This window comes from Colletotrichum fioriniae (genome assembly GCF_027942845.1).
Source record: "Colletotrichum fioriniae strain IMI 355084 chromosome Unknown scaffold_9, whole genome shotgun sequence".
In the NCBI taxonomy this organism is placed as follows: domain Eukaryota; kingdom Fungi; phylum Ascomycota; class Sordariomycetes; order Glomerellales; family Glomerellaceae; genus Colletotrichum; species Colletotrichum fioriniae.
The window spans coordinates 1,752,351-1,776,747 of NW_027076845.1; the positions used below are offsets into that span (position 1 = coordinate 1,752,351).

At 55.4% G+C, this 24,397-nt stretch overlaps 7 protein-coding genes across 7 annotated transcripts; 2 read left to right on the top strand and 5 right to left on the bottom strand.

The window, feature by feature from the left end:
* Positions 1-650: 650 nt before the first annotated feature.
* Positions 651-1,566, bottom strand: N0V96_007915 (uncharacterized protein; the record flags this gene model as incomplete). The annotated part of the gene is made up of 2 exons (XM_053194304.2): positions 651-1,066; positions 1,125-1,566. 2 exons carry the CDS (start codon positions 1,564-1,566, stop codon positions 651-653), a joined length of 858 nt encoding a protein of 285 aa, XP_053048154.2.
* A 2,466-nt stretch (positions 1,567-4,032) lies between these two features.
* Positions 4,033-6,660, top strand: N0V96_007916 (uncharacterized protein; the record flags this gene model as incomplete). The annotated part of the gene is made up of 3 exons (XM_053194305.2): positions 4,033-4,881; positions 4,940-6,184; positions 6,241-6,660. The coding sequence occupies 3 exons, from the start codon at positions 4,033-4,035 to the stop codon at positions 6,658-6,660; spliced, it is 2,514 nt and encodes an 837-aa protein (XP_053048155.1).
* A 456-nt stretch (positions 6,661-7,116) lies between these two features.
* Positions 7,117-8,125, bottom strand: N0V96_007917 (uncharacterized protein; the record flags this gene model as incomplete). Its single annotated transcript, XM_053194306.1, has 3 exons — positions 7,117-7,206; positions 7,272-7,376; positions 7,445-8,125. 3 exons carry the CDS (start codon positions 8,123-8,125, stop codon positions 7,117-7,119), a joined length of 876 nt encoding a protein of 291 aa, XP_053048156.1.
* Positions 8,126-11,398: 3,273 nt separating this feature from the next.
* On the bottom strand, positions 11,399-13,803 carry N0V96_007918 (uncharacterized protein; the record flags this gene model as incomplete). Its single annotated transcript, XM_053194307.1, has 2 exons — positions 11,399-13,657; positions 13,747-13,803. The coding sequence occupies 2 exons, from the start codon at positions 13,801-13,803 to the stop codon at positions 11,399-11,401; spliced, it is 2,316 nt and encodes a 771-aa protein (XP_053048157.1).
* A 1,412-nt stretch (positions 13,804-15,215) lies between these two features.
* ZRT3 (Zinc transporter) lies at positions 15,216-16,592 on the bottom strand (the record flags this gene model as incomplete). The annotated part of the gene is made up of 1 exon (XM_053194308.2): positions 15,216-16,592. The coding sequence occupies one exon, from the start codon at positions 16,590-16,592 to the stop codon at positions 15,216-15,218; it is 1,377 nt and encodes a 458-aa protein (XP_053048158.2).
* A 2,352-nt stretch (positions 16,593-18,944) lies between these two features.
* NUC1 (nuclease) lies at positions 18,945-20,015 on the top strand (the record flags this gene model as incomplete). Its single annotated transcript, XM_053194309.1, has 1 exon — positions 18,945-20,015. The coding sequence occupies one exon, from the start codon at positions 18,945-18,947 to the stop codon at positions 20,013-20,015; it is 1,071 nt and encodes a 356-aa protein (XP_053048159.1).
* Positions 20,016-20,960: 945 nt separating this feature from the next.
* On the bottom strand, positions 20,961-22,812 carry PFS2 (pre-mRNA cleavage and polyadenylation factor (CPF) complex subunit; the record flags this gene model as incomplete). The annotated part of the gene is made up of 3 exons (XM_053194310.2): positions 20,961-22,352; positions 22,416-22,531; positions 22,707-22,812. The coding sequence occupies 3 exons, from the start codon at positions 22,810-22,812 to the stop codon at positions 20,961-20,963; spliced, it is 1,614 nt and encodes a 537-aa protein (XP_053048160.2).
* Positions 22,813-24,397: the final 1,585 nt, after the last annotated feature.

Here is a 24,397-nt window from a genome sequence, read left to right on the forward strand (position 1 = left end):
ATCCCCAACCTCCTGCAGACCGAGCTGATGGCATCACCATGGCCCATCCCATGCCGCCCTCTTTGCCGGTTCACAATTTCCGCCTTCTTGCCAGATTTCGTTGCTCTCTCTCAAAGTCAAGGGCTACAGAAGTATAGCGGAGCGAGCGGGTCGTCAAAGTCTCTCACGCATGCAGGTCGAAGCCAGAGTCATACATCGTGCATGCACTGCCCGTTCAACGGGGGCTTGTCTCCCAGCCTTTCCCATTACCCAGAATCCCATATCGCGTCTCGATTTGCGAGCTTGGATAATGTGGTCGAACTTCGGGGAGCCACGCCCACCCGATCTCGGTCACACGTCTTATTTCCTCAACTTTCATGTTGTGGGTGGTCACATCAGATGCCTGCGGCAGCGCGTTGTTACCCTGGACTCGGCGCTAAACGGAACCCAAACTGCCATGCTGTGAAACTCAGCCGAAATTATACCTGTTACCACCGTGCTCCTATGTGCTTGATGCGAATAAAGTACAGTCATGTCCAAACTCGTTCGTCAGTTCTCGTTCCAACGTATTTGTGCTCTCGTCTCTGCGAGGACTGTCCCCACGTGCCATTCGCTCATGTCGTCACCATCAATTAGTCCCCTATGCGCCGCGTACCTTGCCTGAAATAAGCTCAATCCTCAGATCCCTCAGCTGATGCGGCTTCGGATGTTGTATTGCTACCCATGATGGAGTTGACAAAGTCCTGGTATCTAAACACCTCACGGCGATTTCCCAAACCGCCTTGCATGTTGCGATTGAAAGCTCGTCTGCCGGTGAATCCCTCAATTACCTTTTCAACCTCGGCCTCTGTAAGCGGTCGCTCGCCGGGCTCTGGCGCGGTGTGCAGAAGCGCATCCCGCAGCTCCGCGAGGTCGATCTGTCCGCTGTCGTCGTCGTCAAACGCTGAGAAAGCAGACAGCAACTCAGATTGTGGTGATAAAGAAGCTAGCATCGTGGCAAGGGAATTCAGGAAAGCAGCCATCGTCATCGTTTGCGGCGTTGATGGCGGGAAAAAGTTTGACACGTCGGAGGGTTTGGACGGCAGGCCTGGGAGATCTGTTAGAACGAGGGAACTTGGTTGACATCTTGAGTTTTCCAATCTTACCCAACTGATTCAGCATGTCGGCCACATCTTCCCTATTGATGACGCCATCACTGTCGCGATCCAAGACCTCGAAGCCCTCTCGAAGCTGTCTAACTTGCGCAGGCTGTAGATGCGATATGGCGTTCCCGTGGCTCATTGTCTTCTTCAAACCCGGCCGAAGAGGCTGTGGCGAGGCCATGGTGGTGGTTTCGGCTGTTGGTGTTCGCACTCGCGGCGTCTTGCTCTCGGCCGTGTCTGTTGGGGTGGTTGGGTTGCCGAAGCGTCCGTTATTCGTAGCGTAGGATGCCTTGGTGGGCGACCCGAAAGGCGTCACTTGGGTGACTTGGGTCGTCGAGGTCTGTCGGACTGCTGATGGTGATGCTGGAGATTCTGGTCTTCTGAATGGAGAACTGCGAGGAGAGCCATGAGGCCCTAGTGGGGAAGGTTTGTAGCCAACGGGCATTGCCTGTTGTGGGTTCTTTAGGTCAAAATTCATGCGACTTTCCAAGAGATTTGATGATCCGCGCGTGAAATGGGCCCTAGCCTACCATATCGAAAGGGTATTCGGGGCCGGAGCAGCTGTGGGTGGGAAATAGGGAGTGCCTTGCTCTGGACCTTTGATGCCGCGCGCCCACTTGGCAGCGAAGTAAACAATGAGAAATATGGAGATTGGGCCGAAAGACGACGGGGAGCGTGGAAGAGAAGAGTAGAGGACGGCAATGTAAAGAAGAAAAGCAATTGCTAAAATTGCGTGCTGCGTTTCCGGTACCAGTATCGAATAGAGTGTATTGATGAATAGTTCTGCGTTGGTTTTAAAATGGCGTTGCAGTTCAATTGTGGAAAGGTCTGATCCAGAGCAGAGACAATAGGCGGCTTTGGGTGACAGATGAATGTAAACAGAGGCGTCTTCTCCGTGACAACCGTAGCCTTGCATGACCCTCCCGTCCGTGCATGGCAATCCCGGGGGGAAGGGGGGGAGAGCCTCATCCCTTGGGGAGGGGGAAGGAAGTGTGGCTGTCGACATGTGGCTTGACCACAATTCCCTGCGTTAGATGCCAAATTGCCTCTCTCCAGCCACATGGGTTTCATGTAAGGTCCCTTGGGGCGCTAAGCAAAATTTAGGTTGAGAGCGACAGCTCGGACCACCATTTTCTCAAAAGGGGAAAGCATAAAGGACAAGGGAAGGCGGGGGAGGAACGTGGAAAGGGGAAGAGGAAGGAGGGGACCAAGGGGGCCCTTGGGGGCTGCCGAGAAAAGAAGGCCCTGCCTTTCCAGTTCCATAGCAAGGGAAGGCATTCGTCGGTGGGTGGTCACCGATGCCAGGTGGTGGGCGAGCCGCAAAAGGAGGGGGACTTGAGAGGGATTTTGGGAGGGAAAAGAGGACACTGAGAATCCGTGATCAGCATTACTCCCGACGCATTCGTCCAACGCTTTCTCGCTTTCTCTCGCAGACACTGCCCACTTGGCTCACGGATACGGATCCCAACCTACCAAAGCCCACACTGTCAACCACCTGCCTACCACACACTAACAGCAACGTAAGGCCGCCTCGTGTCTGTTCTTCCCTCTTTGTCTGCCCCCGGGGCTGAGTGTCTGACTTGACTGACAGATTGCCCGTCTGTGTGTCGGTCGATTGCCCATCAGTTGGCCCTGGCTTGCCTGGCTCCTCCGAGGTACGCGCGCTGAAGACTTCTGAATCTGAATCTATCCGTAACCACGACCTGCTCTACTCGTCACCTTTAACTAGCCCCGAGCGACACGCGGAGGGCCGCCAGTGTCCGGCGAGCACCAACCAGAGGTCCTTGTCGCGGCAATCCATCCAGGGGCACACTGCAAGACCTCCCCCCTCCATCTCAATCCGACACCCTGTTTGGTTCGCACCAAGAGGTGTGTACCTTGCTTCGGCGCGCCTTAGCTGAGCATTATTCGAGCCGGTGGGGGATCGAATTGGATTGCACAATTTTAAAAAAGAGGAAAAAGAAGCACCGCACTATCAACTATCCCCTGTCAGGAGTCCTGCCTGGTTTGGGACTCCCAGAAACCTTTCTGTACGCACTACTCCGTACGGAAACCTACCTTTAAGAGGTCAAGGATACCAAGAACACCTGTGAGCAAGCCTACAAGAACCGACGAGACCAGAAGACCAGACCAAACGTCGAAGCAGATCATGTCTCGGTGATTTTCTCTTCCACGCATTGACGCTTTCTGCATCTGTCCCCAACAGGATATACCTGCTCTCTCTCCCCCTCGTGTGCCCGAGGGGCCATCCTGTTTCCGCTCGTTGGCAAAGACTGGTAAATGTCAGTCACTCGCCTGCATCTGACGTTTCGAAGAGCGCATTCGGCTATCGTCTGAGAACGCCTCCACGCGCTACCCTGGACTTGAATACGGTTACCTACCGCCATACCTACACCACCTTACGAATACCGCTCCTGGACTACCTTGCACCTAAGGATACAACTACGTACTATACCGCCTCGCCAACTCCGTCCTCCCCTCGTACTCCGTACTTCGTACCCATCTCCCCTTCTGTCGCCGCCCTTCCCCCCCTCCATCTCGCATCTTGCATCCTGGCCCATCCACTTGCACTTGGCTTCAAGGACTTGCCCGGCCTTCAATCACCTATTGTACGATTCCAGCGACGACGACCCGGCAGATAATCACTTGATTGCCCTTGTTAATGTCGCAGCATCACCATCGAATGTCGTTGGCCGCGAGCCGTTAATCTTTCTGGGTAATTGTCAGCAAAGGGCTCCCACCATCGTCGCATTTCTCGATCGGAGACAAACCTACTTTTGCTGCACCTCCCCGAACGGACCTCTCGACTGCATTTGGATGGCTGTGGCTACCGGCAGCCTGCGCAACACTTTGAACCCCCCAACTACCGACTTGTTGAACGAATCCGCAATTTAACATTGCTCTCACAAGCATGGCTTCAACCCAAGCTGCGCTGCCGTTCCTCACGCGCAACTATTCAAACACGCAGACCCAGTACCCTCCACCGCCCAACGGCCCTTGGCCCAGTCGTCGCACTTCACTCTCCAGTTTCCCAGCTTCGCGATCGCCTTCGTCAATGTCCAACACATCTCGCCCGTCCCGATCTCCCCAGCCGCCTCCCATTGCCGAGACGGACCGCTCCTCGAACCCGAGCTCAAAGTCAAAGACACCGTCCACTGGCGTCTCGTCACAACACTCGTCGCTGTCCGCCCCGAGGCGATACAATCCGGATGCGCATCCTCCCCGCAAGTTGCGCTCGCAATACCCGCGAGGTTCCACCGAGAACCATGTCGAGTACATCTTGGTGGCCTCGTTCGATATAGATCGTGGCCCGGTAATGGAGCACCAGTACCCTGTTTCCATTACCGGCGACGAACACATGCTCGCAGAACTCATGTTGCCCGATCAAGCCCATGTTCGGAATCAAGACTGGACCATTTTCTTCTTACACAAGGACACGAGCCAAGAGGAAGAGGACGAGGAACGTAAGGCGAAAGAGGCCAGGAAGAAGAGAAGAAGGCGTTTGCGCAATCGCGCTGCTGGCATCGTCGATGAGGAAGATGACGGCGCGGACTTGGATGAGGAAGAGGGGGACCTTGATGACTTGGACGAATACGACGAGGAAGATTCGGACGACGGCGAACCCGAAGGCGGAGAAGGCCCGCCGTTGATCTATGTTCTGAACTTGGTCAACACAAAGCAGGATAAGACGGTCAAGAGAGGTGCTGTTGTCAAGGCGATGGCAATCTGCACGAGGCATCCCTTCCTGCATATATACAAGGTGAGATTTTGCTAGCTTCCCGCTCCCTTCGCTTGATCAGCCGGCTTACTTATATCAGCCCCTTTTGTTGCTTGCCTTGGATGAGTACTTCAAGGCGCCCGTTCCCGAGACGCTGGCGATGCTCTACGATGCCGTCAACGCAATGGACCTATCTCTCATGCCGAAGCTTAGCCTGCTTGAGAGGCATCTGCTTTTGGCCAGTGACAACAAAGATCTGTTCGTGGAAAAGTTTGAACAAATGATTCAGATGCGGATAGCTGAGGACCGCGGCGAACACCTCTCAGACCAGCCTTTCGATGCAAGTCGAGACCCTCCAAAACTGCCTGGCGTTTCGAGAGCAGGAACAAAAGCGCACGTCGAAGGTGCTTCGCAGTATTCGGTTCCAAGGGACACGCACGAGTTTGAAAGCAGAGTCATGTACAAGGGCATACCAATTCCCATCAAAGTCCCCGTCGCCGTCATGCCGGAAACGGTGGGCGACTTTTCTTTGATCAAACTGATCCAGAAGTTTTCGGAGCCACAAGGCAAGGCGCCACAACCGTTCCCCCTGCATCCGCAATTGACGACAAACGGCCCGCATACGCACCCCATCATTGTATTGGTCAATGCGTTGTTGACGCAGAAGCGGGTGATCTTCCTGGGGCACAATATGCCATCAGGCGAGGTTGCGGAGGCAGTCTTGGCGGCTTGCGCCTTGGCATCCGGCGGTACGCTCAGGGGCTTCACGCGACACGCATTCCCTTATACCGACTTGACCAAAATTGATGATCTCCTCAATGTTCCCGGCTTCATTGCTGGAGTCACCAACCCAACGTTCGAACTGCATCCCGAGTGGTGGGATGTCTTGTGCGACTTGCCCACAGGTCGAGTCAAGATCAGTAGCAAGATCGACTCAGCCCCGGTCACGGAGGGAATGGTCTACTTTCAACAGCAAAACCCATCATATGCTGGGCTTGTCGGAGGCACCTCCAAGGTCGCGGCCGAAAGTGATCTGACAGGCGACGCGGCTTTTATGCAAGATATCCTACGAAGTATTGCGGCAAGGCACGGTGAGAGAGTAATACGCGCCAAATGGCGAGACTGGGTTATCAAATTCACGCGAATTGCAGCTGCATTTGAGGAAAGTGTGTACGGCGCAAGTGCCCTTTACATTGGCGGCGACGAACTGGAGATGGGCCCGGTGGGCGTGAACGGGCACGGCTACGTGTGGCCTGATGAACAATCGAAACACAAGGAGCTTGCGGGCAATGTGACGAGAATCGAAGGGTGGAGAAACACAAGGAGCTACTACAGCTTTATTCAGGTAAGGGAGCCGCGGAATCAGTCGCTGTTCCTAGAGATTTGAACTAATCGTCGTAGGATCTCGCACTGCTTTACACAGTGAGGCCTTTGAAGGGACTCGACTTACACCACATGCATGACCGACTACGTACACAACGGCTCAACCCGATGCAAAGCAAGGAAATCTACGCAGCGTTTCACAAATATGTCCACTCTTACGACGAGATCTGTTTGTTGTTGAGCGTTGCGCCAGAGTCACATGCTGGTCTGTTCTACGTCGCACTAGGCCTCTTCCACAAGGACCGCGAAGTGCGCCTCAAGACGGCCGACCTGTTGGAACGCATTGGTGAGCACGAGGCGGGGCAGCACTGGTGGAAGGCCCTCAGCCGGTTCGAGAAACTGGCCTATAACCGCATTCGCAAGGAGATGGACGCCGAGATGCGGGCGAAGCTCGAAAAGGAGGGCTTGAGTCCCGAGGTGGAGAAACGGGTCAGCTAGGCGCTTTTCCTGACTTCTTCGGTTGCATCTTACTAGATATACTCCCACCACGGCCGGCGCTCTTTTTCTCTCTCTCTCTCTCTCTCATTACCCGACACTGGCGTTTCTGCTCTATCACACTCATGCCATGCGCAAGATACTCCATGCGGTAGGAGAATAGGTGCTTTGGGGGGTTTTTTGTTTTTCTCTTCACGAAGGTCATGATTGGAACGGGGTGGATGAAACGTCGATTATTATTCTCAAATTTCAAGAATCTCAGCAGCAACCTACTACCCTACTTAAAAAGAAGAACTACATGCCGACTGCGCGCACGCAACGTCTCTCTGTCCTCTCCACATCTTTGGTATTTCAACTCGGCTTGGCCTTTGGTTTCTTTCGCTCCCTCACTACGTGCTCCCTGATCATCGACTTCAACGTTATCGTTTACTTTGTTTACAGTCTTGTCCGACCTTCGAGTCACGCGGAGCCGAGACCCAGGTGCTTAGCAGCGTGGTCTACGTGATCCTTGGCGAAAGAAGCCATGAAGAAGTAGGAGTGGTCGTAGCCCTAATGATAAGAGCTTGTTAGTGTCTGAATGGTTTTGAGATGACAATGAATTGCGTTCAACTTACGTAGTGGTATCTCAGGCTCAGACCCTGAAGGTTCTTCTCCTTGACAACCTTTTCAAAGTTCTCGGGCAGCAGTTGCTTCTGGATGTAAAAGTTGTCACCGAGGCCCTAGGTCCTTTGTATTAGTTGCCTACTCCCTAATATGCGTCGTTTTGAGATGAGCTCAAGAAACTTACGACATCAATGAGGGCGTTCAAGGGACCGTAGCTCCAGTTCTTGACGAGCTCGGTGGAGTCGTGCTTGGCCCACTCGGCGCGGTCGTCGCCGAGGTATCCCGTGAAGGCCTTCTCGCCCCAAGGGCACTTTGACGGGTTGGCGATGGGGGCGAAGGCGCTGACGGAGCGGTACATGCCCGGGTGGCGGAGGTAGAGCGACAGCGCGCCGTGGCCGCCCATGGAGTGGCCGGTGATGGAGACGCGGGAGCGGTCGAGCTTGCCGGCGAACTCGCGGAAGAGCAGCTCGGGGAGCTCCTTTGTGATGTAGGTCTCCATTTTGTAGTTTTGGCGGAAGGGCTCGCGGGTGGCGTCGACGTAGAAGGAGGCCGCCTCGCCGAAATCCCAGGAATCGCGCTCGCCGGCGAGGTCGAGGCCACGCGGGGAGGTGTCGGGGTAGACGACGGCGAGGCCACGGGCGGACGCCTGGGATTGGAAGAAGCCCTTTTCGGTGCAGTTGTCCGGGGTGCAGGTCAGGCCCGAGAGGTAGAAGAGGACGGGGACGGCGCGGGTGGTTGCCTGCGGGGGTAGGTAGAGGTTCACGGCCATGTCGGTGCCGGTGGAGTTTGACTTATGGGAGAGCTTGAGGAGCTGGCCCCCGAAGGAGGTGATGGTCGCCTTGGTTTGGAAGACTGCGGTGGCCATTGTTGCTATTTTGTTGTTTTTGGGTATCAACTATGTGTCAATTGGTGTTGAAAGGGGGGTATAATGCTGTTCGTTACGAAGCAAGACGAGAGATGATGAGGGGGGGGGCGGAAGAAGAAGAGCTTGGAATTATTCTATGCCTGGAAGAAAGGAAAAAAGAGAGGACCTGGGGGCTATCAAGAGGGAGGGCGGCATCTGAGGAGGTCAAATAAATAAAAACACCGAGTTAAGTCCACTCGAGATCAGATCGGAGAAGTGGAGGAGGACGAGAGAGGGAGCTTGGCTTGGCTTGGATTCATCTCTACCCCCCTCCTTCCTTCGTCTCGTCCTGCCATTGACCAAACCGTTTGTCCCTCCTTCATCATGATGCCAATTTTACCCCACCATGGACCGCCGAACGCCCAGCAGGGATGCAGGAGCGAACCCCTCCAAGGTCTCACCCAGCAAGCTAGGTGTGCCGTGTACAAGTGCTGCTAGGCGTATAGCATGCCAAAGGTGGTAAAGCTACCCGGCAAAGGGAAGTACTTACGTACAGCTAGGTAAAGCTACAGCCTACAGCTACCTAAGCTACTTCACCTATCGCCCGGCGGTCCAGTTTGCGTTTGTAATGCATTGTGTGGGTGCGAGGTCTTTTCACTTCATGCTCTCTGCTGCGACGAACCCCGCATTGTTCCTGCGGGACCGGAGAGAGAGAGTGTGTGTGAGAGGAGAGCTTTCTCTGCAGTGGGTGGCAGTTATCTTTGGGCAGTGAGGTTGAACCTACCTTGACAACCAACCATTGAAACTAGTAAGGTGAGGTGGGGTGTGCGTCATCAGCTGTCGGCATGGAGGGGCAAGCCCAGGAGACGCTTTCCCGGGAAGGTACCCGCTGTTGCTTATAATTCGGTCCCAACGTTCGGTAGCTATCCCGAAAGCAGAGTGGTCCCCCAGAATGACAGCTCCCTTCCGAGTTACTGGCAGAACTTGGTTCTTTTTTCATCAAGTATCAACTTTCAACCATCACGATTCGCTACCTCACACCATTCGATGCTATGCGAACAATACAACAGCCTCACCCTTTCCAGTCACGTAATTTCTCTTTCTCTCTCCTCTGCTGTACTACCGTAAACATCTCTTGAGGGAACGCTCAGTGCGCGGAAAGCCAAAGTCCCGACTCAAGGCATTGAAACTTTTGCATCATGGTTTGGTGTATATTGGCCGTATCCTTCTGGGCTTAGTGAGCATGCCCGGTTCCCAAGCATTGGTCAACATGTGAACTCGATGTGAACTCGATTTCGAAGGATCGGCTGGTCCTTGCCGAAAAGGCATTGTCGAACAAGCCGTCGGACATGGCGGGTTGGCGGCACACACCAAAGTTCACTTCATGAGGAGCAGCTTTGATGGATGGATGGCGAGCTTGCCTCCCACCGCGAGCTCTTCATTCTATAGCTACTCAAAGTGGACGACGACTAACCACATCTTACGGAAGGCCAATGACGATTTGCTCTTCTACATGGCCTTCACAAGCTGTCAGCAAATCTAACCACCAGACGGCTTGCTAGAAGCATGCCATAAGCTGCCTGCATACCAAAGCTAGACTCTAATTCTGCAGCGATTAGGAGCGAGTAGCCACCACAAGCGTATGCCAGATCCGCTACCACCGAGCGCAAACCTGCATCCGAGAGGTTCATGCTGTCTTGTCACAGGGACGACAGTTGGGATGGACTCGCAGAGGGCCCGGGAGCCGAGTGAGTGTCCGTTCCACGCATTCTCGAACGAAACCACGCGAGGGAAAGCGAGGCAGGCGCCCCGCCCACGAGAATGCGAGAGAGCAGTCCATGATTCACACCGTTTTATGATTTCGAGTTCGGACGACTATATTGGAGGCCTTGGAGGTTTGGAGATGGAGACACGCCGTCGTCAGCAAGGCGACAAGAGACAAGAGCCTCGAGGTTTTCTATGGATGACGGGCTTCCTGTGATCAGAATGCCAAGACTGGTTTGAGTATGCGCTGGTCCACTAGGTTTCGTACCAGACGATCGCGAAAATGGACCAGAATGTGGCTGCTGCTGGGCATTCAAAAAGGCAGTCACAGCACTCACGTCAACAGCTCTATTGCTTACATACAATATGCCAAATCGCGCAACGGACTGCCTAACTGAACGAATCAACCGCCTCGCCGGGCCTATGATCTAGTCTGGCACAGACATGGGAGCAGAATTCGCGTTCGCTGAACCTCAACCACCAGCAAAATGCTGCAAAAGACTCGGGCTAGAAGAGGCATGGAAGCATGAAGCCGCCCTTTGTAGACGGAGCCCAGTCCCGCACCCGACACGTCCGCATCTGGCCTGTGGTTCGTCGCGATTGCCCCTCCAAGGCGGACGAACCGGAAGAGATCGCTCGGGTGACGGGCCGCAAAGTGGCACCTCCGGTTGTTTGGGTTCATGACGGCACGAACGTCATGCAAAACCTCCGGACGGGCCGGCATGCCCGGGCATTTGGTAGAACCAGGTTATCCCCTGTGTGGGAGTTGAGAGAACTACACCCGCAACGACGGCGAACGGGAATCGCTCGTACGCTCGGGCGTCTCAACCCAGCCTGTACTCGACCCCGGAGTAGTTCTCCGGACTCATGCTATTGTTCGTTCGTTGGCCTCGTTTTCGACATTCTTGACGATGGAAGAAATGCATGCTTGACTCGTATCCCAACTCCTGGTCGAGTTTAGATCCGGTTTACAGACCGCCTGCTCATCCCATAGTTCTCACACAGGCTCGCGACGGAGCCAGGCTGGGTAGGTGTGTGAAGGGAAGTGTCGTTGGCTCATCGACCTTTTCACCATGTCAAAACTGAAGCTAGGTTTCCCATGAGCAGACCATTGAAGGAATATGTCTCTGTACGTAATGAAGTGCAACTTTTCATAGACCTGAAGCCCAGCAAAGGTAGAGAACCACCGGCCGAGAACTAAAGTAAAAAAAGACAACCTCATCCCAACGCCGAGTAGGTATTGTACAACAATAAAGCAAAACACAACGCCAAGACCAGTCCATATGCCCCCCCTCCATGCAACCGCCGTTGGTCCAGCCTAATCCATCCGTAAGCCATCCTTGTTACGCCGGTCGTGATCCTTTCCTCTGAATCAGCACTACTGAAGATCCCATGCAATCGACAGCAGCGTGTCCAGTTCGCCAAACGTCCGCAATCTTCGTCATATTATACAAATCCAACAAGGCCAATGTAAGTGGTTGTGTGCCTTTCGATCAGCCATGTTGCTAGGGGCGTTTCCCGTCAACATCCTTAGTTGCGAGCCTTTGGCTTCGCCAGCATGTTGAGTCGGCTGAGACTCATACCGCCACGCTTCTTCGTGGGGCTCGGCGATTGAGCAACGCGAGGGCTCTGTAGCTTCTTGCCGATAGTGCCCGGGGTAGCGCCCATCAGTCTGGGGGCCAGGAGAGCATCGCCTTCGGGCACATGCTCGGCCTTGCGCCTCTTGCCGGCCCTATCGCCAGAATCCACCTCAAGGTCTCCTTCCTCTTCACGAGCTCGAGCCCGCTTCTTGTTGGTCATTCCGTGGGGCTTTCCAGCCAGAAACTGCATGGGAGATCTGTTCTCCTTGTTGGAGGTGAACTCGTGGCCAGTGGGGAAGCTGCCCGGCATGTCAAGCGAGGCCCGCACGTGACGGACACTGGCTTGTCCAGCAGTCGAACCGAAACCAGTAGGAGAGGCGCTACCGAATCGGATGGTGTGGTCGCTGCGGAAAGTGAATGTGCCAGGTACAGTCGGAGGCAGAGGCTTGATGCTCTCGCTGGCGTTCTCGGTCGCCTTCTCAGACGGGCTTCCAATATTGAGTTCGGGATACAGATTCTCGCCCTTCTTTCGCTGGGTAACATTGCCGTTTCCGAGCATGGCGTCGAGGCTGGGGTACTCAACCTCTCCATTCTTACGGATAGGGCTCATGCTTGCAAAGGCTCGGTGTGCAACGGTATTCGGAACATCAGCAGCTCGGTTAGTGTCCGGAGTGAAGTCGACTCTCTTAAACAACTTTCTTCGCGGAGTCGTGAATGGAACGGCGGGAATTGTCTTTTCTGCAGCCTGCGGTGCAGGAGTCTGGGAGATGCTAGCAGCGGGCTTGGGAAGAGCACTCTTCGTCTGGTTCAAGACTCCCTTTCCGCCACGAAGAATCGACTTGACTCTTTCGAAGCGACCGGGGCTCACAATTCGGCGTTTCAGCTCGGCCGTCTTCTCCAGCGCACCAAGGTTGTTGGTGGTGGCAGACTTTGTGAGGCCACCCAGATCAGGCTTCGAGGGCGACTTTCTGAGACTTCCAAGCTCGGGCTTTGAGGGCGACTTGACGAGCGATCCCAAATCAGGCTTGCTGGCTGACTTGGTGAGAGTGCCAGGCAAGGGCATCTTAGAACCAGCAGCACGAGCCAGGGAAGATGCAGTGGGGCTCGTGAGGGATGCCAGACTGGGCTGAGATCGAAGGCCAGCAGGCGCATCTGTTCCGCTTGACTTGGGGCGCGGGAGGGAGCTACCGTCGCGAGAAACTGGCCGAGCAGTGGTAGCATCATCCTCGAAGCGCTGTCGCATACGCTTGACTGACGAGGGCGGTTCAATGTTGGCAAAGATGCGAGACTTGGGTCGAGGTCCAAGAGACGACTTTGTGGAACTGTTGGAGTCCGCGTCATCCAGGTTGGCCTTGGACGGAGAGCGCTTGAGACTAGACTTCTGCTGCGAGGGTGTATCGGGGATGCCCAGGTTGATCTTGGACGGCTTCTTCAAGATCGACTTCGGGTGAGTGGGCGTATCGTCAACGTTCGGCTTGGATTGAGATCGCTTCAGGATAGATTTGGGCTGCGTCGGAGTGTCGTCCAAGTTAGCCTTGGAGGGCGATCGCTTCAGGCTAGACTTGGGTTGCGTAGGCGTATCGTCCAGGTTCGCCTTGGACTGAGTCCGCTTCAGGCTCTTGAGAGGAGTGACCCGGCCAGGCTGGGCTCGGAACGCTGAAGGATGACCTTCGATAGAGTCCATCTTCTTGAACTCGGCCATGTGGACAGCGCTGAAGCGGCCAGACTTGCCTCTGGCCTTGGCAATCCTGCGGCCGTTGATCTCTTCGTCCTCTCTCTCCAGCTCGCGCTTGGCGAGCAGTTCGGCCTTAATTCTGGCCGCCTCCTCACGCAGCTCGTTCATCATCTGCTGGGCATCGCTGCTCAAGCCATTGTCTCCGGTAGGCTGGGCGACGCGGAAGGTGAAGGGCGACTCGGGGACGCCCGTGGACTTGAATGGCGTCTTGGAAGGCGTCGCCTGAGGATCGGCCTTCTTGTCGGATGGGTCCATATCTCTGAAGCCGAGCCAGGTAGCGGAGGGAGGTGCTGCGGTGGGGTGAACCTTGCTCGGGTGCATTTCTGACAACGGGGCCTTGAGGTTCGAGTGAGAAGAGGGCGTCGCGGGGTCGTGATTCGGGACGACGAGCGCATTCAGACTCTCAGCGACCTCTTGAGCAGGAGGAGTATCATCGCGTTCGGCAACAGAGGCGAGGGTGGATTTGGCCTTGGGCTATAGATAAAGAAAAAAAAAATTGTGTGAGTTAGGCGCCGCGCCGTTTGTTTACAGAAGCGGTCAAAGAGCGTAGCCTGTTTGCTTACCTTGGGCGTGTTGGTGCTGGCCAACCGGGCCGAACGACGGCGAGGTGGCGACGACATGTTGACTGTTTGCGAGTGAGAATCGTCAATTTCGTATGCGTGAATATCGGTGATGATCGAGAGGAGAGCGAAGAGACGGAAGAAGTCGAGCCAGCGAGTCCCTGGTTTGGAGGAGGAAGGGTTGATGATGTCAGGCGAGAGTGAAGTGGATGGGGGTTCCGGGCTGCGGTTGCGGTACGTAGAGCGCGACGGGGATATTTTGGAGAGAGGGGCCGCTTCGTTTGTTTACATTGCGCGCGGAGATCTAAGCTCTGATTGGATGACAGTTGAAGGACGGCCCAAGCTCTAGACCCCTTGGCTTTGGGACCTTTGGCGGGATGAAAGTGGGGGGCACAGTGAGAGTTCAGAGAAGCTATGCATTTCTACCCCCTTTTGGCTGCGATTTCACAGTGGAAATTTCGTGGTGCTTCTTCTCTTCACGATTACAGTACGCCCAGTGTTTACTTGGATGACCCTCGACGTGCTCCTCGTGGGTCAGAAAACAAGGGGAGCGCGTGGCTAGGGACCCACGGCCACTTATTCTCGAACCCTCTCTTGTTTCAAGAGAACCGACGCATCTCATCTTGTTTGATCCATGGCATGATGGCATGTCGTATCCGCACACTGCCTATCGCCTATCTACCATAGCAGGCCTTCCACGTGCTCCCGTCTCTCTTATCTCAAGGAATGCGGTGCAAAGAGACCGTTGGATCTAAGCAATGCCGAAGGCATGGCCCAAGCCGAGCGTGAGCCACAATGGCCCGCTCGGAACTCAATTCTCGTCGGTATCTACTGCGCAGATTGAGACCGGTGCCAATTCCGTGGGGAACAGTCCCTGCCTCTGCTTCTCAGTTCTGGTTCTTGGCCTTGTCGGAGGGCTAATGTTCAGCGATACTTGAAATTCTCTTGCTTTCATGTTGTGTCGTAGTGAAATATGTCTGCAATGTTGCCTCGTACATAGGCTTCCACAAGCACATATTGACCTTGATCTTTATCACGCATATTACCATCAGAGATTAATTAGCGAACGCTTGCTTTCAAAGTTAGTACTCGGATTACACGATCTCACATCACTCTTGAAGTTAAAAATTAGGTCAATATGATTTCGAACATCATTCTTCGATGGCCATTATCTATAATTCCGAGCGGTCGTCGATGCGCTGCAGCAGATCCCAATCCAACCTGTTAGAGCCAGAGGCCCAATGCTCACGAGAGGTCCCAATGTTGAGCCACCTATCCAGTCTATAAAGTTGGAACCCGCACAGCCGTAGACCATTCCTATGGTAAAATGCATGTGTGCCCTGCCACCCTTGTCCATGCCCATCCTTGTTGAAATGTGTACCCGCCAATATAAACAAACATTCCTAAACGCCGACGATTGAGAGTGGTTTGATTTCTCATTTTGATGATCCTACCAATGCCATGCCGCCTTTTCAATGCGTAGAAGCGATGGCACCCGTGATGCCCAGCAAGGCCATTCCCATGAACCCAAAAAAGATGCAGAGATTCCGATTGTGGTTCAAACTCAGTGCCTCGACAAAGAGCTGAAGGCCGACGCTCACCATGATTCCAGCCGTTATGGCAAACATGCAAGCGTAAGAGACAGCATTCGGCGTGAGATGAGTATGCTTCGCGAGTTTGAACCACAACACAGCAATGCCCGCACCCAGAGGCTGGCTAAGGCCACCGAGGATCGCGGCCCAGAACATAGCCCTCATGCGGCTCCCAAGCGCCATGTACAACGGCAGTGCCATGGCAAATCCTTCAGTGATGTTATGAACGAACAGGGCCATGAAGACATTGAAACCCAGTGCCGGATTTGCGTGGTTCGTTGCGTAGGTAATGAAACCCTCTGGGAACTTGTGAAGCGCAATGGCGATTGAAGTCTGCAAGCCGAGGGAGAGGAAGGCATTGGTAGGTACGTGATGATGATGTTGCGCCTCGACATCTTCGTCCGCGTGTTCGCCGTCACCGTAAGCGTCATGGTCGTGATGCGAGTGATCGTGGTCATGACTGTGACTGTGGTCGTCGTGGTGATGCGTCTCATCGCGCTCTGGCAGAGGTTCCCTCGAAGCTGCGCGGCTGGTTCGCATTGTCCCACTGATTGGAGAGTTACACGAGGAACCACCCTCTTCCAAGTCTTCCAAATCCGTATGGCTATGAGCGTAAAAGTGCCCTGTATTTGTGCGCAGGATAGCCGGAGGCTTTGATGTGGATGTCGAGCGGCTGCTCAGGTGCTTGAAGCATTCCTGACCACAAGGATCCGTGTATCCAAAGCATGGCCCCTCTTCGTCGCAATTCGTCTTCGTGTCTTTGACGAAGGACATGACCCGCTGTTGGACTTGGGCCATGGACGGTCGTCTATCAACGGTGGGGCCACGGCTTCGCGAGGTTCGGGTCGTGGGAGTAGCGTGGTTGGTGTTGAGGCTCAGGTTGCCCCTACTCGAGGCATGGCGCTTCGCCATGGGTGGTGCGCCGTTCTCGTGTGCAACCTCTCCATTCAGAAGGGGTGTAGACTCGGTGGCGTGGCCATTCTTTGCTATTGTTTCAACCAGCGGTCGTCGAGAAGAGCGGCGACTAGAGTTATACAAAGAAGTCTTTCTGCTCTGGCTGCGCGATCGGGTATCGGTCTCATTATGGTCATGCGTGTGGTCGCAATCGACAACGTGAGATGGCATGTACTGATGCAGTAGGCGTGAAATGACCTGAATGCCAACAAAGCCTCCAATGAAGCAGGCCATAATAAGGAACCCAGCGATCTGGTCTTGGAAACCATCCTCCTTAAGGTATTGTTTTGCGGATGGGAGCATGTTGTTTAACGCTGAGTAAAGCTGTTTTGCAAGAACAAAGTCAGTATGCGTTCGCCAGAATCCAATTGCGTAGAGCTTCCGGGGTTTAACCCACCATGACACCGAAACTCAGACTTAGAGAGCATGCCAGGAAGGCATTGCTGTCTTGTATCCTAAAGTTGCGTTTACCGGGGAGGTATCGTATAACGAGGTCGACACAGATGATAGATGCGCCCACGACACAAGCTGTCAAGCAGGCAACAGGTTAGCCAATCTTCGTTGTAGGAGGCCAAGACAGGACGCCGTGTGTATGTTTGATCACCCACCTATTCCGCTCACAATGCACATGATCCACCCTCTGATATCGTTGTCGAGTTCTGTCGACTCCATGATGGGCAGCTCAGCTCAACACCCCCAATCGATGGTTGTATGATGTCTGTGTGCTCGGCGCATGCAGAAAGGGATGCGTGATTTGATATTCTTCTCGTATGCGATTCGATCTATCTGGTTCTCGAGTGCTGTCGCAATCCCAGTAGATTGGATACGGTATATGGTTTGGATGGCTGCGTTTCGTTCCGCGGCAGAGCGGCTGGCCTCTGACGTAGGGTGAGGTTGTACGTGCGCAAGGACCCGGTTGGATTACCAGTGGTGTACAGTATGTAGGTTGGTCGTGGAAGACGTAGGTAGGATAGATGGCGTATGAAAGGATATCAAGGTGCTAAGGTGAGGCCTTCGAGGTATTCGCCACGGGTTGGTGAGAAGAGGAGAGGAGCGAGGAGGAGAAGTGAAGGCGTAGGTCTAGGGAACGAAGGAGTGTACGGTGATGTTGCAGAGAGAATAAGGTAAGGTAGTGATGTCGATGGCCGCTAGTGGGATCAAATGCGTCTTTGCGCGCAGACTGGTGGGGAGACTGGGAGAAACTTGTGCGCCTTAAGCTTTCCACCTGCGTGGGACGTGGATTCGGGGGCGCTAGATCTGGCTCTGTTGGCGGGGCCGGTGCGTTGTTTCCTAGTGAGTTGATGACCCATGGCTGGGGAGGGGGGCCCCTTATCGGCCTTCCTTTTTCATGGGCTTTTTTTTCTTGCACCGGATTCTGAGAACCTTGATGGCTTTTCCCAGTCAGACTACGGAGTAGTCACCTCAGTATTATGAGGGAGTCTCACGCCCCGACAGAGTCCGTTTCCCTTTCATTCTTACTTGCATGCTTTCTTCTGTTCTGGTCTCGTACCTACAGACTGGTGTTGCTAGGTTTATTCATCCTTCTTTTGGTCGACTGCCGCCCTGCAGCTTGCCGTCTGACCCTCCCCGAAAGCAACCCACCTTTTCTTCCTTTCTGCTGCAGGAAACATGCGGCTCTTTTTCTAACGAGAGTTGAAGCGATGAACAAGCTAACACTAGGTACACTGGGAATTTGTTTCTATCCTGCTGAGCGCGACAAAGTCACAAAACAACACAGAACTGTGCTATTGATCGCCCCTTTATTAGGGATCCCTCGCCCATGTCCCAGACCGAGTCAAGGCATGTTGACAGCTCACGTCCGTGAATGAATCAAGTCTTGGCTTTGAGAACCCGGATGGCGGGACGAGGTATCCACGTACCTTACCTGACCTTACAAAGTATTCCCTCGAGCCCCGTGATGTGCGCTAGCCGCCAACTCACTGAAGCCGCCCGAAGCGCCTTGCTAAAAGAGAAGACTGCGCAACACGTGAAAGGTCTGTTTTGCGATTGTGGTTGAAGCGGTATGCTATTGTTGTGTCTTATTTGAATGCTTGATGCCAGTAGGCCAGGATCCGTCTTCAAAAAGAGAGTTTACGTCGCGCGCGCAGGGCAGAAATGCGCCGCGAATCGGAGACTGGGATTTGGTCATCCGCAGGCCCATTCCCTCACCGAGACACAGATCTCGGTGAGTATGTCACACCGAAGTCACCGACCTCAACTTTTCTCATGGGCCCCTGCTCTGAATTCCTTCCCACCCCACATCCCACGGTCCACCTACCTCACGTCGGCAAATACTCGGGACAAGGAAGCTGCGTGGCTGCATCTCCTGCCGGCTGCCGCACTGAGCTGTTCCCTTTCCGAACAGGTCCCTGGAAATCGCTGCCCCGGGCTATGCGTTGCCGACCGTTGCCCAAAATTTTCCAGCTCCGAGCTCCAGATCCCCGTCCCGTGAGGTGAGACACCCACCACACCAACACCAGCAACATCATCACATGCCCTTTTCTGCTTGCCCCGTGGCTAGAGGAGTGTCAGCAACGGCGGATCCTTGAAATTGGGTAGCTTTTCCAACTTTCTTTCCCACTATCCTACCGTGCCAGTTGCAAGAGACAAACCCAAGAAGGCCGAAACCGTCTCCCCACGAACCGAACCGTCGCCATGTCGAAAACCACTTCCCTCGCCCTCATGGCGCTAGGCGCCGGAGGCGGCGCCGCGCTCACGGCCTCGATCTACTCCATGCGCTCCCAAAAGCAGCCTCCCACCGCAACGACAACGGCACCGACGACAACCTCCTCCTTCTCGACAGCTCCCACTGTCCCCGTCCCCAGCACCCAAGTCTTCGCCAACCCCAACGCCGTCCCTCTCCCTCCCTCACCCTCGGGCGGCCCGGGCCCCATCCCCGTTGCGTCAGGCAGTCCCGTCGACCCAGCAGGCATCTTTGAATACGGCTTCCCGGGTCCCGTAGCCGACCTCGCGACTCGGCAGGGTCTCGTCTCCTCCTTCGACCGCCGCACCCGCAACCCGCACTACGTCGTCGAGCACATCACACCCGCCTCCCTCGCCCAGCGCGATGGCGATCGCAAACACAGCGTCTTCCTCGAAGACGCATCCGTCCCCGAAAAGTTCCAGGCCAAGCTCAAGGACTACTTCCGCAGCGGCTACGACCGCGGCCACCAGGTCCCCGCCGCCGACTGCAAGTGGTCCCAAAAGGCCATGGACGACACATTTTACCTCACAAACATGTGCCCGCAGGTCGGCGACGGCTTCAACCGCGACTACTGGGCCCACTTTGAGGACTTTTGCCGCCGCCTGACGACGCGGTACCCGTCCGTCCGCATCGTCACGGGGCCGCTTTACCTCCCCAAGCGCGACCCCGTCGACGGCAAGTGGTACACCAAATACGAGGTCATCGGCAACCCGCCCAACGTCGCCGTGCCGACGCACTTTTACAAGGTCATCTTCGCCGAGGACGGCAAGGTCGGCGGCAACGTCGCCATTGGCGCCTTTGTGATGCCCAACGCGCCCATCCCCAACTCCAAGCCGCTGTCCGAGTTTGAGATGCCGCTCGAGGCCGTCGAGCGCGCCGCGGGGCTCGAGTTTGCGAGCAAGCTTGCGCCGCAGCGCCGCAAAAGGCTCTGCACCGAGGCGACGTGCGCCATTGTCGTCAAGGAGTACGCGGATAGGCAGAAGCAGATTGGTGGTGGTGGCGGCGGCAAGGGCCGTTCATAGAATGGATCGGTGGGGTTGCTGAAGGACCACGGAGGAGCGCGCGGGGGAGGCTGCTTTCCGCTACCTTTGGGATTTCTTCTATTTGGCGGGGATTTAGCAATGAGGTCAGTCAGCTTGGCTTTCGACCGTTCTCCTTTGCTTTCACGTATGTACCATTACTGTGCTTTGGAAGGGGGAAGGCAACCAACGAGAGAGGCACACAGAATAGGAGTTGGCTGCATCGCATATTTGCATACACAGAGCTACGACACAAGCAGCATGCGAAGAGATTCAGACCACAAGCAGCGAGGCACATGTACACTAGACAAGCCTGGTCAGTCGGCAGTTGCCGACAGCATGCCTTCACATACACACATGCATCATCACATTATCCAAAGATGAAAATACCTCGAGTACTGTGACTTGACTTGTTTGTGTTTTTTTGGGGTTCCCCTTCCAACGCCAGGGTATCATCAACCCATTTTGTCCTCCTCAAAGCCTCTAATCGTACAAATAGCACTGCCGAGGGCCGGAGTAAATCAAAATCGACAGCTTCCGAATCGTTTTTGCCTCCCCCCCCCCCCCTTTACGGCTTACATGCGGCTTCCATTCAGTGTCAAGTCTGCTTTTGCTCTCCTAACGGGACCGCGTGTAGTTTCCCCGTCGCTGCTCTTGCTTAAGACTCTCCTCCTGACTAGGAAGCGGAGCCCGCCTACCACCACGACCACCGTGGTCGTCACGATCTCTATGGTTGTTATTCGCGCCAGGAGGCGGCGGCATGGACATGGGCATGGGCGGGAAGCCCGGCGGCGGCACGAAATTCGGCGGCGGCACCATACCAGGCGGCGGCGCGAAGCCGCCCGGTGGCGGGGGGAGGTAAGGTGCCGCCCGCCTTTTGAATCATTTCGGCAATCTTGGCCAGGTCGGCCGGGTTACTCGGGTCGATGCCGCCCGGTAGACCTGGAATCATGGGCGGCGGCGGCGCACCGTTGAGGCCGGGCAGGGGGAATGGCAGGGGCGGAGGGGGGCGCCGCCTGCGCCGCCGACGCCCGGGATCATGGGCGGTGGCGGGACAGGACCGCCTGCGCCGCCGTTTTGCGGCATCGAGAGGCCCGGCAGGCCCGGCAGTCCCGGTAGACCAGGGAGGCCTGGGAATCCGGGGACCATGGGCTGCTTGAGGGGCATCTTCTGGTCGACGAGGCCGTCCATCTCATCTTCCATCTCCATTTCCTCCTCCTCCTGGCGCTGGCGGCGCCCGCCCCGGCGGTCCCATGTGCCGTTGGCCTCGGCAGCGGCCTCGCCGACGTGGTAGCGGTCCTGGAAGACGTCGGCGTCGCCGGGCCGCTTGCGGGACCAGAAGCGCGTGATGCGGTCGTTTGAGCCCGAGGCGAGGATGTGGCCGAGCGGGTGCCAGTCGAGGGACCAGATGGCAAAGTCGTGGGCAAAGGGGACCTTGTGGGCGGGGTGTATCGTCTGCGCCGGGGTCGTCGACGGGTCGGAGCTGTCGTAAGGCGCTACGGAGTTTGCGTGGCCGGCGGGCGTGTTGGGCTCGTCTAGGATGTAGTGGTACAAGGAGCCGTCGTGACCGCCTGTGCTGAGGAGATTGGAGTGGACTGGGTGCCAGGCGATGGTCGAAATGTCCTTTTCGTGTCCCTTGAGCAGGCAGATATCGCGCATCATTCGGAGATCAAAAACGCGAGCCGTCTGGTCTCGTGCTGACGTTGCCAGGCAGTCGCCCTGGACCTTTTCGAACAGCGTTTTCGTGATTGTGTTTTTGTGGCCGTGGAGGGTGGTCAGGCATCGGCCTGTCCTGGGATCCCACAGCTTGACCAGATGGTCTTTTGAGCCCGATACTAACAAGCCCTTTGTCGGATGCCAGTCGCAGCTCTTGGCGTCCCAGCCGTGGCCCTTGAGGGTCGACTCCTCCACTCCTCCAGCAAAATCAAAAATCTTGAGCGTCGAGTCGTCGCATGCTGTCACGAATTTGGAGTCGTTGGGGCTGAACGCGAGGTCTCTAACCGGATCGTTATGCGCAGCGATGCTCTGGAGATTGTTGAAGTTGGGCTGCCAGTACTTGACGCTTCCGTCGTGGTCGGCAGAGATGAGCCAGTCGTCGTTGTGAGAGTAGGCGAGGGCTCTGATGGCGGAATCGTGGGCCTGCATAATGGTCTCGAAGTTGAATCCGGTGCCGTTCCATAATGTGAACTCTCCACTGCTCGACGCGGTCAACAGACGACGGCCTTCTGGCGTCCACCGGACGACGTTGACCGGGTGCTTGATCTTGTTCAGTGATGAGTGGAGGTGCTTCACTGGGATTGTGTCGCCAGGATCTGTCCTCCTCGCGGCGGGTGGTATGAACTGTGAGTATGTTAGTGCCAGAGATGCGGATGAGGAGAAAGCGACCTTGTAGAGAGGACTCACGTCAACGATGAAGCTGGCACTAGGCCTCTCGACTTCTCCTGTGTATGCATCGCCGTCAAGTGGCGAGCGATGGCGCATCCAATTGGCGACGGTTGAGCCATAATCAGTAACAGGACCTGGGGATGTCAGCTATATGCTCGTGGAAGCTAGTCCTTGTCTCAAGCGCGTGAGAGTGTGAGATGAGAAAATCCAGATGGTGTTCGCCGCTGTCTCTCATCATGTAGCCTGAGCACTTCCACTCTGGGTATTCTACGCATGAGCTTGTGCTAGAGAATCTAGGTAAAAACTCACGTCGACCCCTTGCTCTCACAAAACCGCCATCTTGACCGTCTCCATCGCCGCCTGGGCCTCCTCCTCCTCTCCTGCCATGGTGATCCCCTCGAGGATCATACGCCATCTTTAAACTCTCATGAGGGTTTGACAATCTCGCTTTGTTGGTATTAAGCTCATATGTAGTTTATGGCTGATGAACTAAACCCCGAAATTTCAGTAAAATGTGTATTTGGCGCTTGTTGGTGATGGAGCTTCAGCATTGTTCGGTTGCACGAGGCTGGTTCGTCGCCAATCACAGTGAAAACGACCGCGACGCGTGCACAGGCCAGCTACCTTTCTCGCAGTCACATGACCCAGTGAGCTGAGAGCTGGGAGCTGAGGAGCTGTGCTGTGAACTCATGGAAGAAGGCACGGAGGCACGTCCCTTCCAACGTCGTCAATTTCCGTCGATGAGCTAATGCAGCCTGGGTACGTACCCGTTCACGCACCACCTCCAAGTCACTCAGGTTCCCGGGAAGGTCCACGGCCCACGGCCCACGGTTTTTATCGGTTTTCTTATCCGGGCCAATATCGGGACGCCCATGTCCCAAATTTCCCATGCCGCGAATGCCCAAAAATATCCCGCGATTCTTCGTGAGGTGATAATTTATGGCAAGGTGCGATTTCTCATGGCCCCTCTCCCCACTGCCCAGTCAGTCAGGCACTTTCACATGTGATTTTCAGTTGCAAAGCCACGGCTCCGGCTGCGATTTTTCTTGAGACTCTGACTCCTAAGTTCCCTGGACCCACGAGGTGAACCCCAGGTTGGACCACTCAGAGCTGCCACCGGGGATCGCCGTCACTATCCGTGGAGCCGTAGAGACCCTTGGCGTGCATCGGTTGCATGCAACTTTTCTCTCTCGCGGCCTCAACTTGCCTAGGCTGGCGGCGTCAGGATGCAGGATGTGTTGGGTGATTTTAAACACAACGGGCTTTTTTCTCTCTCTCATTCTGACCCGTCTCCTCTGCTGTCTCTTTCTCTGCGGTCATGCATTAGCGCTGGCTTTGAGGCGCTCTCCGTTGATCCAGCCAGGTTCCGGGTCAGACAGCTCAACGACCCTGACATTCTCAAGGTCCCCCCTTCCAATCCCGCCCCAATGGGCCGTGCCATCATCTATCTACCTTACCTTAGCACCTTGGCCCGTCGTCACTCGATTCTCTCTCTTTTCCGTAATTCTGTTTTGTTTACTTCATCTCTCCTGCATTTTCATGTCTCTGATCAGTTCTCTGCATCGCATCTCTTCAACTGGCCCGTCCTGCACGCCGTCTGCATTCTTGTCGTCAGCGCGCCTCCTCTTCCATCATTCCTCCACGTTGATGAACGAATCCCCACGCTACAAGGTCTGATGGCGTCGGCCTAGCTTCCTCCACCTGGTTTTCCCTCCGACTACCTTACACACCTCACTTACCTTTCTCCCCCTTGTGCCTTGACGTACCCCCTTCTCTAAAGCTACCTCACCACTCAATCATTTTCCTGCACCTCAGCCATTGCCCCTCACCAGGCACAGCCAAAAAGCCAATGCGCCCTACCTGGACCGTCCAATCCAGATAAAATAGCTTCTCCTCAGTTCTGAAAGGAGCTCAGATCGATTCGCGGGCGCCGTCCGTTTTCCCCTTGGAAACACCGGCTACAAAGTCAATCCGTACTCTTTTCCTTGCCTGACCCGGCC